This window comes from Cololabis saira, chromosome 1 (genome assembly GCF_033807715.1).
Source record: "Cololabis saira isolate AMF1-May2022 chromosome 1, fColSai1.1, whole genome shotgun sequence".
NCBI lineage: Eukaryota > Metazoa > Chordata > Actinopteri > Beloniformes > Belonidae > Cololabis > Cololabis saira.
Window position 1 is genome coordinate 18,508,817 of NC_084587.1, and position 14,043 is coordinate 18,522,859.

The 14,043-nt window shown below is 40.1% G+C and overlaps 1 protein-coding gene across 1 annotated transcript; it reads right to left on the minus strand.

The window, feature by feature from the left end:
* Nucleotides 1-487: 487 nt before the first annotated feature.
* Nucleotides 488-9,229, minus strand: atg4da (autophagy related 4D, cysteine peptidase a). The gene is made up of 11 exons (XM_061716631.1): nt 8,926-9,229; nt 6,636-6,908; nt 6,425-6,508; nt 6,055-6,228; nt 4,662-5,010; nt 4,517-4,581; nt 4,284-4,435; nt 4,109-4,187; nt 3,888-3,964; nt 3,565-3,684; nt 488-1,633 (listed from the first exon to the last, which is right to left on the minus strand). Exons 2-11 carry the CDS (start codon nt 6,850-6,852, stop codon nt 1,454-1,456), a joined length of 1,497 nt encoding a protein of 498 aa, XP_061572615.1. The 5' UTR covers nt 6,853-6,908; nt 8,926-9,229; the 3' UTR covers nt 488-1,453.
* Between the last annotated feature and the right edge of the window lie 4,814 nt (nt 9,230-14,043).

The following is a 14,043-nucleotide window of genomic DNA, read 5'->3' on the forward strand; positions in this document are numbered from 1 at the left end:
AAATGATGCTGGTAGGACAAAAAGACGGGAGGATCGCCCGCAGTCCCGACACTGGTAGCAGCAAAGTTAGGCTACTGCTGATGGGATTTAAGTCCCATACAGAACCTAGATGAGGAGGAGGAGTACTGCGCGAAAGACAGCGATAGAATCACAATTATTTATAAATAACAAAAGATTAGGACACGTTGGCTCAGAGAAATGAGATGAATAGATTATTGGATGAAAGCAGTGACACGGAAACTGAGGTTGAACTTATTTTCATGTCAAAGCAGAACCTGAAGAAGAGGAATAAAGAGAACACATCAGCTTTGCTGAAGTCGTGCTTGCGCTTCATTTTCCAGGAATATTTTAACTCACTACAGCAATAAATTGAAAAAACAGAGAGGTGTTAAAAAGATGAATGTAAAGTGCAAATATCAAATCTGAATATTACACATCAGAAGTGGATCAGACATAAAAATCACAGCGGGATTCCAGTAAAACCTAATACCAGTGTTTGAATTTATTGAGGACAGCAAACCCAGCAACAGTAGTAGTGCAACTTGTAGTAATATGTATAATATATATACACATATATTATATATAAAATATATAATATACAGTATATATATATATATATATATATATATATATATATATATGAAAGGAACAAAAAAAAAAAACATGTTGGAACTGCAGCAGACCAGATGATTGAGCAAAATCTCAGTTCAGCTTCTTCATTTTTAACTTCCCAGAGTAAAAGCCGGACCTTCCGAGCCGCTTTCGCCAGCAAATGTGTCCAGATTACCCAGAATCCTGCTTCCCGAGGCACCTTGCGGCCCGTCAGGTGGAAGTACCGTGTATGTCCGTCCGTGCAGCAGCAGGAAGAACTAACAGCAGATTTCTGAGTGTCTCTTCTGTTAGTGGTGAACGACCAGGAGAGGCGGCGGGGGGCTGTCGTGGATCGAGGCTCGGTGCTCGTTTGTTCGATTCTCAGGCTGCAACGTCAGAGTTAGTTACATCTGTACAATTAAAAAGACAACCAAATAAATTACACAAACCTGCACTCACTGCCAAAAACACATAAATGGTGATAAATAAATCTGATTTAAAAAAAAAAAAAAAGAAAAAGATGTCCAGCAGGTGACGTAGCATACCAGAATAACAGGCAGCTGCAGCCTTGACTATGAGGTTTTGATACGTTTTTCAGTCACTGGTAAAATTGTTCAAGAGTTAGTTAAGCAATTGAAAAATGTCATGATCTGATCCGGTCTCAGAATAAGTTTTTCCTCTGGTGAGACCCATGATTGACCCGTCGGATCATGATTTCCACCCGCGCGGAGGTCGCGGCAGCGTCCGTGCAGTGAGGGAGTCGACGCGTGCGAGTAAAGTCTAGCTTGTTGCAGTAAAGTCGTTCCCTTTGGAAGGAAACGTCGGCATCTGCAGCCTGCAGGAGTCGGCGAGCACGAGGGCTTCAGAGGAACACAAACTCGTCGCTGCTTCTTCTGTTGTTGCTCCGGCTCAGTTTGCCCGGAGGCAGGATGTGGGCGGCAGGGCTGCTGTGGTTGCTGCTCTGACCCTCCAGGCCGTAGTCCTGACCCTGGCCCTCCACAAACGTGAAGATGGGGTACCTCTCCTTGGAAGATGACAGGGCCTGGAAATACACCAAGTAATAAAAAAGTAGATGTTACAGTATGTGAATATAAAAATGCAGTTATGTGCAGGTGGATTAAACGGATTATAAACTACTTCAAACTCACACAATGCTATTAAAATTGTACTTTTTGTTTGTTTAGTCTGTGTTTAAAACCACAAAGTGTCCAGTGAAACCCTGAACTGGCCGGATTGAGGACACCTGTTGCGTTATGGGGCATGTTGGTACCTGTAGCTACAATAATGGAAAATATGACGAGTCACAAGAAGCCAAAAAAAGATGAGAAAAACAAATAAATCAATTTACACTGATTAGTTATCATCCGGAGCAGGATAGCATTATATGAGACGAGAAGTATAAAAAAAAAAAACAACAACTTTGTCCTTTTAAGAACAACATTGTTATGTAGTTAAATGAAACTGTAAACAAAGAGTAAAAGTAACAAAGTACTCCAGCAACACAGAACTAATCTATAAATAAGTCATACGTGAAAGTTTCAAGAGATAAACGGACGCGCTGAAGATAAGTACATCGCTACAAGTTTAAATATTTACATGCAGCAGGTAGGGAAGCAGGAAAAAGTTATCCCTTCATCAGTTTTTGATAAATTACAGCTATGTGACGCACTACTGCATAACATTATTTAACCACGATAATAAAACAAAATACAGACACAAAAGTAAAAGGATGTGCAGCGAGAGCAGCATTTAGTTGCCCTCTAACGCTGGTGTCCAGAACCGAACACGTAGGAGAAGCAGAAGCCACGACACACCCGTTATAATGTGACGCTCTACTTATTATTTTTAGGTGTAACTGTGTTAAATAATTATCTCATACAGACATATCTACAGTATACAGTACAAGTAAAATATACAGTACAGACCAAAAGTTTGGACACACTTCCCCATTTGTTTGGATGACAAGTTGTGTCCAAACTTTTGGTCTGTACTGTATGTGAATATATCATTTCTACATTTAAGCTGATGCAAAATGGAAAATTTGCTCCGTTATGTTCCTCATTTTAGAGTCCGAACAGCCATCCTAATTCTGTTCCTCTTCCATACAAGAATACGTTTGGTTCCTCTGGATTTGACTTCGGCGGTACCAAAGGAGGAAGAAGAAGAAGAAGAAACGGCCTCTGGTTGATGCTGGATGGGCCAACGACCAATATAAGCCGTTACATAAGCAATCCCATTTTGATTGGTTCGGGGCGGCCTGTGGCTGTGATGGAACGGGTGTAGATGAACTAGATGAACACGTCTGACCAGGTTTGTCCTCTTCAATAGCTTGCTGCCCGTCAGAATTCAACCCCGACTACTGCTGTCGACTACACTTGTGATACCAACTACTGTATTTTCCGGACTACAAGCCGCATCCGCTCTATTTAAAAAAAAAAAAAAAGATATGCAAGCCGCAGATATTTGTTGTTAGATTAGATATTCACTACATGTACAGAACCATTTTGAACTGTAAATGATGTACATGTTTTTACCTAAATAGATCCTTTCAGTGTCTTTTAACCCGGCAGCAACTTTGCTGATTAAAACGGGACAGAACGAAGAGAAAATAACCGGTATTTATTTATCTATTTGAAATCTGCTTCTACCTACTTCTATCTGCTAAAGAAGAAATAGCGTATTCTTGTTTGCATTTATTTTGTCTTAGTTTTAATTCTTATTCCGGTTAGAGCGCCCCGAGTGGTGGAAGAAAAATCCACAGAATAGCCGCACCTTTGTATAAGCTGCATGGTTGAAAACCTATGAAAAAAGTAGCGGCTTATAGTCTAGAAAATACAGTATTTCTAATTGCTTCAAACAAATGGAAAATAAATAAATAATTGAAATGCTTCGACTGTGGTCCCCTTTGATGTCTAAAAGCAGTTGTAAAACGTGTGCCGCCGAAGTGGGACGAGGGTGAAGAAGAAGACCCACCGTGCTAACAGCTGAACACAGAGACTCAAAGTCCTTCTGATTCTTGGCGTAGAAGCCGATGGTGCAGCTGGGGTCCATGCGGCTGAAGGGCATCTTCTTGGGAGAACTGCAGTGGAAGGACTGCAAAGCAACAAGAGGAGGGTCATGTGATAAAAAAAAGCTCAACAAGAGTTAGAGTCAGTAAGTGCACATGCTATCTCTTATACATGCAAAACATTATTGAGTTTTACGGTCACATGTACGGTCTGACGCAAGAAAAAGAGATAATTCTCCAGAAAAACAAGAGTCAGGGATGTGCTGAGACTGCAGACGGGATAACGAACCTCGAGAGAGAAGTTTGCAAGAGTGACATCGACGAGCGGCTGGCAGTAGTGAGGGTCCAGATAAAGTAGTTGCTCGTCTGTCAAACAAAGAGAAATTAACCCGTCAAAAGCACAAGGGGCCGTTCCTTTAAATCTGAAAGTATTTGCCTTCTGCGTTTATCTAAAATCAAACAAACTGACTCCAATTCTCAAAAAAATCCCCAAAAGAGTGAAGCTGTTACCTTGGAAACCAATGAAGTAGAGCGAGTGCTTCGGTTTGCCTCCAATTATTCCAATGCAGCAATCCAACTTCAGGATGCTCTGGAAATGAACATGGGTGTTTAGAAAAGGACGAATGAAGTTGAAATCTTAAGCAAGGGGTCCATGGCTGGGCAGCGTGAGTCAGGTAATACAAACCTTAACACACTCGATGTAGGTCGGGTTGAGAGCCTCCCCTCCCAGCCGCACGGGCACCAGAATGATGACGGACTTCCAGACTTGGCTGGAGGGATCCAGGGGACTCTGGCTTAGCGACGGATCGCACAGACGTACCACGTCCTCTTTATACACTGAGGTGCAGAATCAGGAAGGCGTCAGCGTGAATGTCTTTAGTCGAGTATCAAAACAAATATCTGCTTTATAACTCTCACCTGTGCAATCCTGAGCCACGTATACAGCCAGGTTTTGCACCACAAATGTTTTTGCCACTGCTTTCCTACGTGGGAAAAAAAAAACAAGCTTATTGATGATGTCAGAAAACATTATGGCCATAGTTGATAAAAACAAAACCCTTACCGTAGTATGTGTGCCACGATGGAAGGGCCGTACCAGTCGCCGGCCTTCTTCCCCGACCCCTTTCCTATTTCCACCAGCTGGTGAACACCAAAAGGTGCTGGAGGTTGATCCCCGAACCAGGTGACGAGGCTGCGGTGGACGGGCTCCGCCTGCCGGTCCCCTGCGGACTCGGGTCGTCGTCTCTGGCTGCACTTGGCCGCCGGGATTCTTGACAGAGATCTCTCAGGGGTGTCTCCTCGCAACGAAGCAAAGGAAGGGATGGGGACCCCTCCGGCCCGCACCGGGGAGCGCGGCCGGAACACCTCGAAGTCCACATCGGTGAGCTGCTGAGCATCTGGCCACGACCAGTCTGAAGAAAGAAAACAAAAAAAACAAATGAAAATGTGTTGCACATGGTAAACAGCCAGGCTGAAGATCCGGCCTCATGTCAACTTTCATCATTCTTGTGCTTTCAACAGTTAGAAACCGTCTCCGGAGCAACAATAGAGTTTTCAAACTTCACTTTTTCATATCGTTGTGTTATACACTTGCAGAAATACCAAATTTACAGTAATCCCTCGTGTTTCGCAGGGCTTACGTTCCAAAAAGAACCGTGATAGGTGAAATCCGTGAAGTAGTAACCTTTATTCTTTTACAATTATTATACAAGGCTTCAAATTGCGGAGATCAGCACCGCCCCAACACGACCCAAGTAATTGGATTTGAACAGGAGGAAATCAAAAATGATTATGGAAAAAAAATACAATAAGTACAGTAGGACAAATTGTGACTGGCGCGTATTTCACTGCTCTTCTGAGCCGCTGCATCCTGACTCGCTCTGTAGCGTCTTTTTCTTCTAAAGCGCGCGGTGCAGGTGTGTTTTTTCGAGAGAACAACATAGTTATGGGTCGTTGTTGTCGCTCTTTTTTTCCTCCGGGCAAAATGATTCTTATAAACCGACATGCCACCATTGGTTATATTTGAGAACTGTAATGAACCATTCATCAAAGGGTCCCGTTCTTGAGCTGCTCGCTGAAGTTCATTGGCCATTCTAAGCATAGTTGCTAAGCAACCAACGTTATTGACACAGGAAGGGAAGAAGCGGGAAGACTATTTAGCCAATCAGAATGCAGAACACAATGCACAATGCAAATCCGTGAAGCAGCGAGACGTGAAAAGTGAACCACGTTATAGCGAGGGATTACTGTACACTAATCACTTTTTCATTTGCAGACATTTTGCAGCCACCAGTTGTCACTTCTGGCTGCAAAAAATTCGAATACCTGCACTGTACACTGACCAATGTTAAAATAACACTGCAAAAGAGAGATGTTAGGAAAAAAACAAAGGCTGTTCTGGCCTGCAGTTGAACAAAACATAAGGAACACGGAGAGCAAAACTGTGAGACGCGAACCTCTTGGCATCAAATGCACCACGAGCCCCTGAGCCAGCATCATCTGCCCGCTGCGCAGCATGCAGCCCCAGCCACAGTCTGTGGTCCAGGTGGAGCCCTCAAGCTGGGGGAACTCCTTCCTGTAGGTCAGCCAGATTCTGGACACAAAGGCCAGACGGAATCGTTCCACTGCGTCTGAGAGGGATGAGATGAAGGGAGGAAAAATGTTCAGTTTAAAAAAAAAAAAAAAAAAGTAGAACTGTGTTTATAATGCTCCTCTCAAAAGAACTGCTTTCTTATTTAAACTAAATGGGGTTTCAACTGCTCCACTTTCAGCTTATCAGGAGGCAGAGCCAAGAATTGTGAAATGCGTTTATTTATGTTTATTTACCTTCACTGTTGAGCAGATACGAGTGTCCCAGGACGGTGACGGGTGATATTTTGTTGAAGGATGTTTTAGACTTCACAGTCCACCCTAAAAGTAGGGGATAGAAAAAAAGGGTCAGCAACAGGAGTCCTTACAGTCCTTTCCAGGTCCACATGCTCATTATTTGCTCCGAGCCCTCTGCACACTGCACATTGTCTGAAAACTAATTACCTACCATATTTGACATTGTTCCATGCTGACATCAGCTTGGCCTTGAGCTTGTCCATCTCATCTGGCTCTTCAGCTGCCTCTCTGCCGGAGTCTGGGCTCGGAGATGGCCGGAGGCCAAAGCTGCCCTGTGGTTCCAGGGGCGGCTGCCTCCGGCTCTCCACCTGCTCATCCTGCATCACTCCTCCCACGTACTGAACGGCGCTGGGGGAAATCGAGTTCATGCCTCTGAGCCCTCAGCGGTGCACTCGGGTGATCATCATGGCAACAGACAACTAAACTGTGGGAGAATATAATTAACAAGACTGGGTAAATGATTTACTCCTCATACATCTTCACCCATTAGTCAAAAAGCACGGTCTACTTTGTCTGAAACTGATCTACTACTTCTGTCTTTCTTATTTACACAACATTTACATATGACATACTTAAAAGGAGCATATCTGACCCAAGTTAAATGGCTGTTCCTGCAGGATTTGAGCTGTTCCCAACTTATCCAACACTTCACATCCAGTCTCCAAAAGATATACATCGACTTTACACACAAACAGCTGCTGAAAAGGCAGTTTAATTAATTAGGACGCAGAACTTCACTATACTGTTATTAAAAAAATCCAAAGATGGCAACAAACCAAGTTAAAGAGCAATTGGCCTGTCAAGCTGATGGCTTCAGGGATGTTTGATGTGAAGAGAAAGCACAAACTCTCCCCTATTGACAAGCTGGAAGCATCATCAATCACCACAGTGTAATCTTTCTAAAGTATATCTGCGCTTCACCTTTTAAACTGTGACAAGTAACTCATTTGTTTGTTCCTGTGAGGATGATGGTTGTGTTTATCAATCATCCATCCAGTAACAATTTCCTGTTTGAGCTTCATACTGTTAAGACGAGGCTGGATCCCATCCCGGCTGCTACCGTCGAAGAGTCGGTGCACAACGATAATGAGGAGAATAATCATACACAATCACAAACCTAGAGACAATACTGAACCACCAATCAATCTAACATGTTTTTCAAATACAACCGACTTGATAGGCAGACTTGATAGACTCTTTATATCTTTTCGATTTGGCCTCGAGACAAAAAGACCAAAACTGAAGTTAAGCTGAAAGCTCCTGAAGGGAAAAAAAAAAGGCTTGTTAACCATTCCTGCCTGGAAAAAGGTTCAAACATGAACTCGGATGCTTTCTTATCTGCAAGTTTTCCTTCCTAAATTAGTAGCCTAAGTTCAAAGGCTTGAAACAAGGCAATTAGAGTCAGAGAGCATCCTCACTGGAGATTTCACAATGTGATTTTTCCATCCTTGCCTAAAACTGATGAGTAAGAGTTTCGATAGGGAACACGTTACTGCAGTGTGTGCTGATTGACTATAATGTTTAATATCTTTACGAGAAAGGAGAACACACACACACACACACACACACACACACACACACACACACACACACACACACACACACACACACACACACACACACACACACACACACACACACACACACACACACACACACACACACACACACACACACACACACACACACACACACACGTGATTGCCATTTGACAACCGGTATTACGGGGTTTTGAGCGCCTGGGAAAGTCATCTGATTATAGTATTGTGTTTGTCTGAGTTCACAGAGACTGAAGCCCTTTAATAACAAAGATGACACCTTTCACGATGTTGTAAATGATTAATTTCTTTCTTTCTTTCTTTCTTTCTTTCTTTCTTTCTTTCTTTCTTTCTTTCTTTCTTTCTTTCTTTCTTTCTTTCTTTCTTTCTGAGCAACATCTACCGCGGTTGAATTGGTTTGATATTGGATATTCAAATTCAACATAAAACTTGTGATACATACCACTGATTTTGGTCATATTGCTTGTGATGTGTTCATGGTCATCTAGACTATATATCACAAGAGAGTAATTATTATAAAATCATACTATGGGCTGATTTAATTAGGTTTAATGAACACCCATAAACACCCATAAAACTTGTGATACATAACACCAATTGTTTTATGGGTGTTGAATTCATTAAAGCAGCCCATAATATGATTTTTTTTAATAATTACTGTTTTGTGATATATAGTCCAGATGACCATGAACACATCACAAGTGGTTTGACCAAAATCAGTGGTAGTTTTATGGGTGTTGAATTTGAATATCCAATATCAAACCAATTCAACCGCGGTGCAACATCCTCACTGTCATTTAAATGCATCCTAACAAGTTTTAGTTGCATCTAAAAATGTCTCAACACGACGTGAAAGCGAGTGCAGCGGCCAGAACCACGTACCTGGTTCCAGGTGGGGCTAAGCAGATCGGGTTTGAGTCGCAGGTTCGTTCATTTCAGCCGATTCCCCTGCGTCTCTGGAGAGGCTAACTAGCACTAGCACCGGCGTCACCTCCTTCACATTCAAGCCCCAAATGACTTAATAAACCCGATGTTTTTCAAAAGCTGGTGTCAGTTCGGCAAGAATACCTCCATTTCGTCCCTATTTGGTACCAAGGTAACTTCTATAGTCGATTAATAAAGAACTACAGGGCAGTTTTGTCCCCTGGACATTTATCGCTTCACCGTCCCTTCTGTCAAAGCAGCGTTCACTTCCTGTTGTCCTTTCCTGGTGCGCTGTGATTGGCTGACGGGATCCGTGCGAAGAATCTGATTGGTTAGAGCTTTTCTTTAAAATGTCATTGGTTGATAATAACCAATACGGTTACGTAATGTGTTACTTGTGCTGCGTTCCATTTACCTCGGAAGTCGGAACTCGGAACTGGGAATGACGTCACAGCCGAGTTATCAGCGTTCCAGTTACAAAGTAGGTAAACAAGTTTGTAGTTCGCATATGCCACATGAAAAATGTAAATTACACTATAGCAGCATATATATGCTGAACAATACTTGTATATTACTGATTTAGTGTGACCAAAACTAGAAAGAAGTGCTACGAATTATTACAGAGCTCTCTTCTACTGTTTACAACCGGGGCAGCTATCTTGGAATGTGAACTCGGGGGCGGTGAAGACTCTCCCACTTTCCCAGTGGGAAATCCCACTTCGAGGGGCATACCAGTTGAAAATTCCGACTGGGAACTAGGAAATTCCCACTTCCGAGGACAAATGGAACGCGGCATTGGACTCACATGTTACCATTAAAACACATATAATTTATTTTGGGATTGTACCTACTCTCATGTCTTTTGGATTGATCTAAATAATTTCATAAATAACAAAATTGATTATTCTTGTAAACTGAACATCCAACATTTTTTATTTGGTCTGTCACAAAATGAGGAAATAAGTTCAGATAAATTATATGTTATCAACCTTCTAATACTATTTGCTAAATTTCATATTCATTGTACCAAATTTGCACACCAACGCCCGAATTTTATAGTATTTAAAGCACTTTGTTCATCCTATTTAAAATCTTTGAAAGAAAGTATGAATCCTAAAGCCAGCAAAACTAGAAGACTGTGTGAAGAATACAATTTAATATAAATCTTGTATCTCGAGCTTCTTTATTTTCTTTATTTTTATTTTTTGTTCTTTTACTTTATTGTTTTTCATGGATATGTAAATTTGAAATGTGAAATATTCTATATTTGTGTATCTACATTTTGTCCTACAGTGATGTAACATTTTCCTGTGCATATATTTCAATAAAAAAAAAACAAAAAAAAAAAAAACATTAAAACACATATTGGAATAAATATGTAAAAAATATTAATTGGAAGAAGGTCTGGCTCTCACCCAACCAATACCTGGTGACAAACAAAGTTAAAGAAATTTCATTTAAGCAAAGAAATATCGATTCAAACTGTACTTTTTGTTCTGCAAATTCTGAAACGATGACTCACTTATTCTGGTTGTGCCCCATTGTTCAAACTTTTTGGAGTGATATGTGTAATTTTGTGTCTGAAAGAATTGATACTGATTTTAATTTATATTGGAAGGATGTGTTGTTTGGTGTTTTTGACCATGTAACAATTAGAACAAAGCCAAAAGAAACATTTATTATTAATTTGTTGATTATCCTCGCAAAATTCCACATGCACAAATCCAAATTCTTACGCAAAAAACCCTCTTTTTTTACTTTTCATTGTGAATTAAAACAGTATCTGGACTCTATTAAGTTTTCTACAAATTCGAAAGCAATTAAAACCATAAATGTATGTAAATGTTTTGGCTTTCTGTTATAATTCCATCCCCCCTGGCTGGTTATAATGTGTTGTGCTTTTTGTTGTTTTTTATTTGAGTTATACTCTTTATATGTTGTAATTCAATGTGAAATTGCATAATGTGAAGTTTTGTTATCATTGTACTGTTTGCAAATGTAAAATAAAAAAAACAAAAAAACAACATTAAAACACATAGACGGCACCTGGATGATTATAGTTCATAATATGTGCGGCGTGCTGCTACAGTTATTGAGTAATCTTGATAAATATAACTTTATTGGTTCAAGATCACCTAAACTGCAACTTTAATCCTCCAAACAACCGTTTATTAGTTAATAAAAGGAAATAAATTAAATGTATTATTATATTATTATAACTATTTTAAGCACGAAACTGGTTCTAGTAAACAACATTTCGACATTTGTTTAGGTTTGAATGGGAAGTAGGTAATTTTTGGTCAAATTGTTTAGGTGGCAAACCAGTAAAATAAAAAGTAAGAATATAAAATAAAATAAAAAAATAATATAAAATAAAAAATAATAGAAAACTAGCAAACCAGTCTTACGACTGGCACCAAAAGAGATAGAAAACAACAAACATATATAGATGCAAAATGTAGATTGATATCTGTTGCTTTTTTCAGTAACTTGCAGTTGCACTGTGATTTTTTGTTTAGGATCTTTTATATTTAGGATCTTTTATATGTGGTTTATGTCATCTTTTGGTTGTTTTACAACTGTTGGTAATAAGTTTTCATTTTTATAGTGCCACACTTTATATGGTAGGCTATAAACCCTTTTGGTTTTTACTGGTTTTACAGCCGAAGGAAAAAGTAAGTGGAGTCTTGCAGTTAAAATAGCTGTTCAAACCTCCTTCAGTAGAAGCAATTCAACCAATCCCTTGCATAATTCTCGATTTTTCTTTTTCTGAATCCATTCTGCTGTGGATGTATTTCCTTACTGAAAATGTTCCCATTTACAGTGTAGATAGCCACTATACTATACTATACAATAGACATGCAACTGTTTCTCTTTTTGTTTGCTTGTTTTTTATAGCAGGTGCTTCCTCTGTGGTGTTTTTTGTCATGGACATCCTTATGTCACCTATAACTTATGTATGGAAGAGTCATGAATAAAGACATTTGCCTGATTAAGTGATTTTTTCAAGCCTTTAGCTGCTTAACGCGGGTTCTTCTTTAAATTACATTACTTATTTACACTGAGTTGATTCTGCGTCACGTCTTTGGAGTAATCTTGCCGCGGGCGCTCCCACTACTAGAGTAGTACAGCAATAAACTGTCTCCATTCATAAGCAGATGCTCTAACTGAGGACTGATGGATGCTACAAATAATGATAATAATACATTTTATTTATAACCGCCTTTCATAAAACCCAAGGACACATTACCACAAAGAGATAGAACAACAATGGATAAAATCACCAAATTAAAAAACATGAGGAACAGTGTAGTTGGACTTAGCATGACTTGGATATCTTAAACAGGTGAGTCTTGATCCAGGATTTTAAGATGGGAAGCAGGTCGGCTGAAAACTGCTGCCTGTGATGCTGAGGGCCCACAGGGGACAGTGAGGTGGATGGAGGAGGAGGATCCGAGCTAGTGGGCTGGAGTGACGACCTGGAGGAGGTCAGACAGATAAGGTGGTGCGAGGTTATAGATGGCCTTGAAGATGTAAGGAGCACTTTGTAGTTGGAGCTTGTGGAGGGACTTCAGGGGCAGATCAAAGAGGAGAGAGTTGCAGTACCGTAATCGATGCGGGAGGTGACAAGATGGTGGACAGGGATGGAAGCAGTGAGGGAGGGTCAGAGTCGGTTTATGTTACGGAGGTGGAAGTAAGCGGACCGGGTGATGTTGTTGACATGGGAGTGGAATGACAGCGTGCTATCACGCATTACTTTTGCTTTTCAACCTCATGCAGACCAGCAAGTCTTCATCGTACTCTTGTACACTCTTCAGAGATCTTCTTTTCGTGAGGCACAGTTCACATTTGCAGACGCTTCTTATGAATGAATTCAAATGTTTGAGAGTCATTTATAAATAAGGCAACTCTAGACCTACTGTTAACCATGTTTTTGTGTTTTTGATGAAGATAGCATTTTATGGGAAATTAATATAGAAATCAATTCCTTTCAAGGTTCACGTGCTACTGGATCTCATAATTTGCCTCTCATCTGTGTCTCTTTTTGAATGTGCATCTTTCTACTATAAATATAATTTCTCTTGGCCTCAATATCTATGCAGGCTAAGCCTGTTAAGCTTGTGTCCATGAAAGATTTTCACAGGCCATGAGTCATCTTTTCTGTGGTGCACGTAATCCTGATCCCCCAAAGACTGAGTTTTGTAGATAAAGTCAAAGGTCCCTGACAGATATTGTTTTTCAAACTCTTAAACTCTAAGATTTCTATTTCAAAACAGGAAAGGAGAGGTTTACGAGGACTGTTCTGGAGCATTTAGAGCTGATTGTGCTTCATAAAATGAAAAACATAAGGGAGAACCCTCCTTCAGATCTGCATCAACACAAACTGCTGCAGCAGATCCTCCACATTCGTCCACAGCCACGGCCAACTATCACGACTCAGAGAAATTTAATGAAAACTACTAGAATACTAGAATTTTTATTAAGTATTATTGAACTGGATTGAATCAAATTTAAAAAATCTTTCCATGACTAATTTTGCTAAATATTTCAATATTGGAAAAGGTTTTGAGTGTTTCACTTTGTGAGTGAATCTTTTCTGCAAAAAAAATAAGTTTAAATGTAAAGTATAAAAGTCTTGTAAAAAAAAAAGAAGCAAAAGTAATGTACAAGGCCTTTGTGATGGAAGTGTATCCTCGGCCAATTGATTAACTAAATACTGATGGAGGTATTAGCCTGTCTGGGTACAGAATGTGCAAACTGATATTTTGTTCCTAAAAGATTAACTCTGACTAATCACCTGTTTATCAGAATCGCAGTGACTAGTCATCATTTGTAGTGTTTGGAAATCATTATGCATCCCTTGCTCTGTGTCATTGCTGCATAATGACGCCTGTATGTTCTGACCCACTTGCATGCAACTTCTTAATTAAATCTACTGAAATCAGGCTCATCTCCCAAATATTATTCCTGGTAATCTAAATGCATCCAGTTTCAGTCCGGAGGTGTTAATACGTTTTTTTGCCTTATATCTTTATGGTTTGATATTTGGAATGTAAAGATGAATATTTGTGGAGA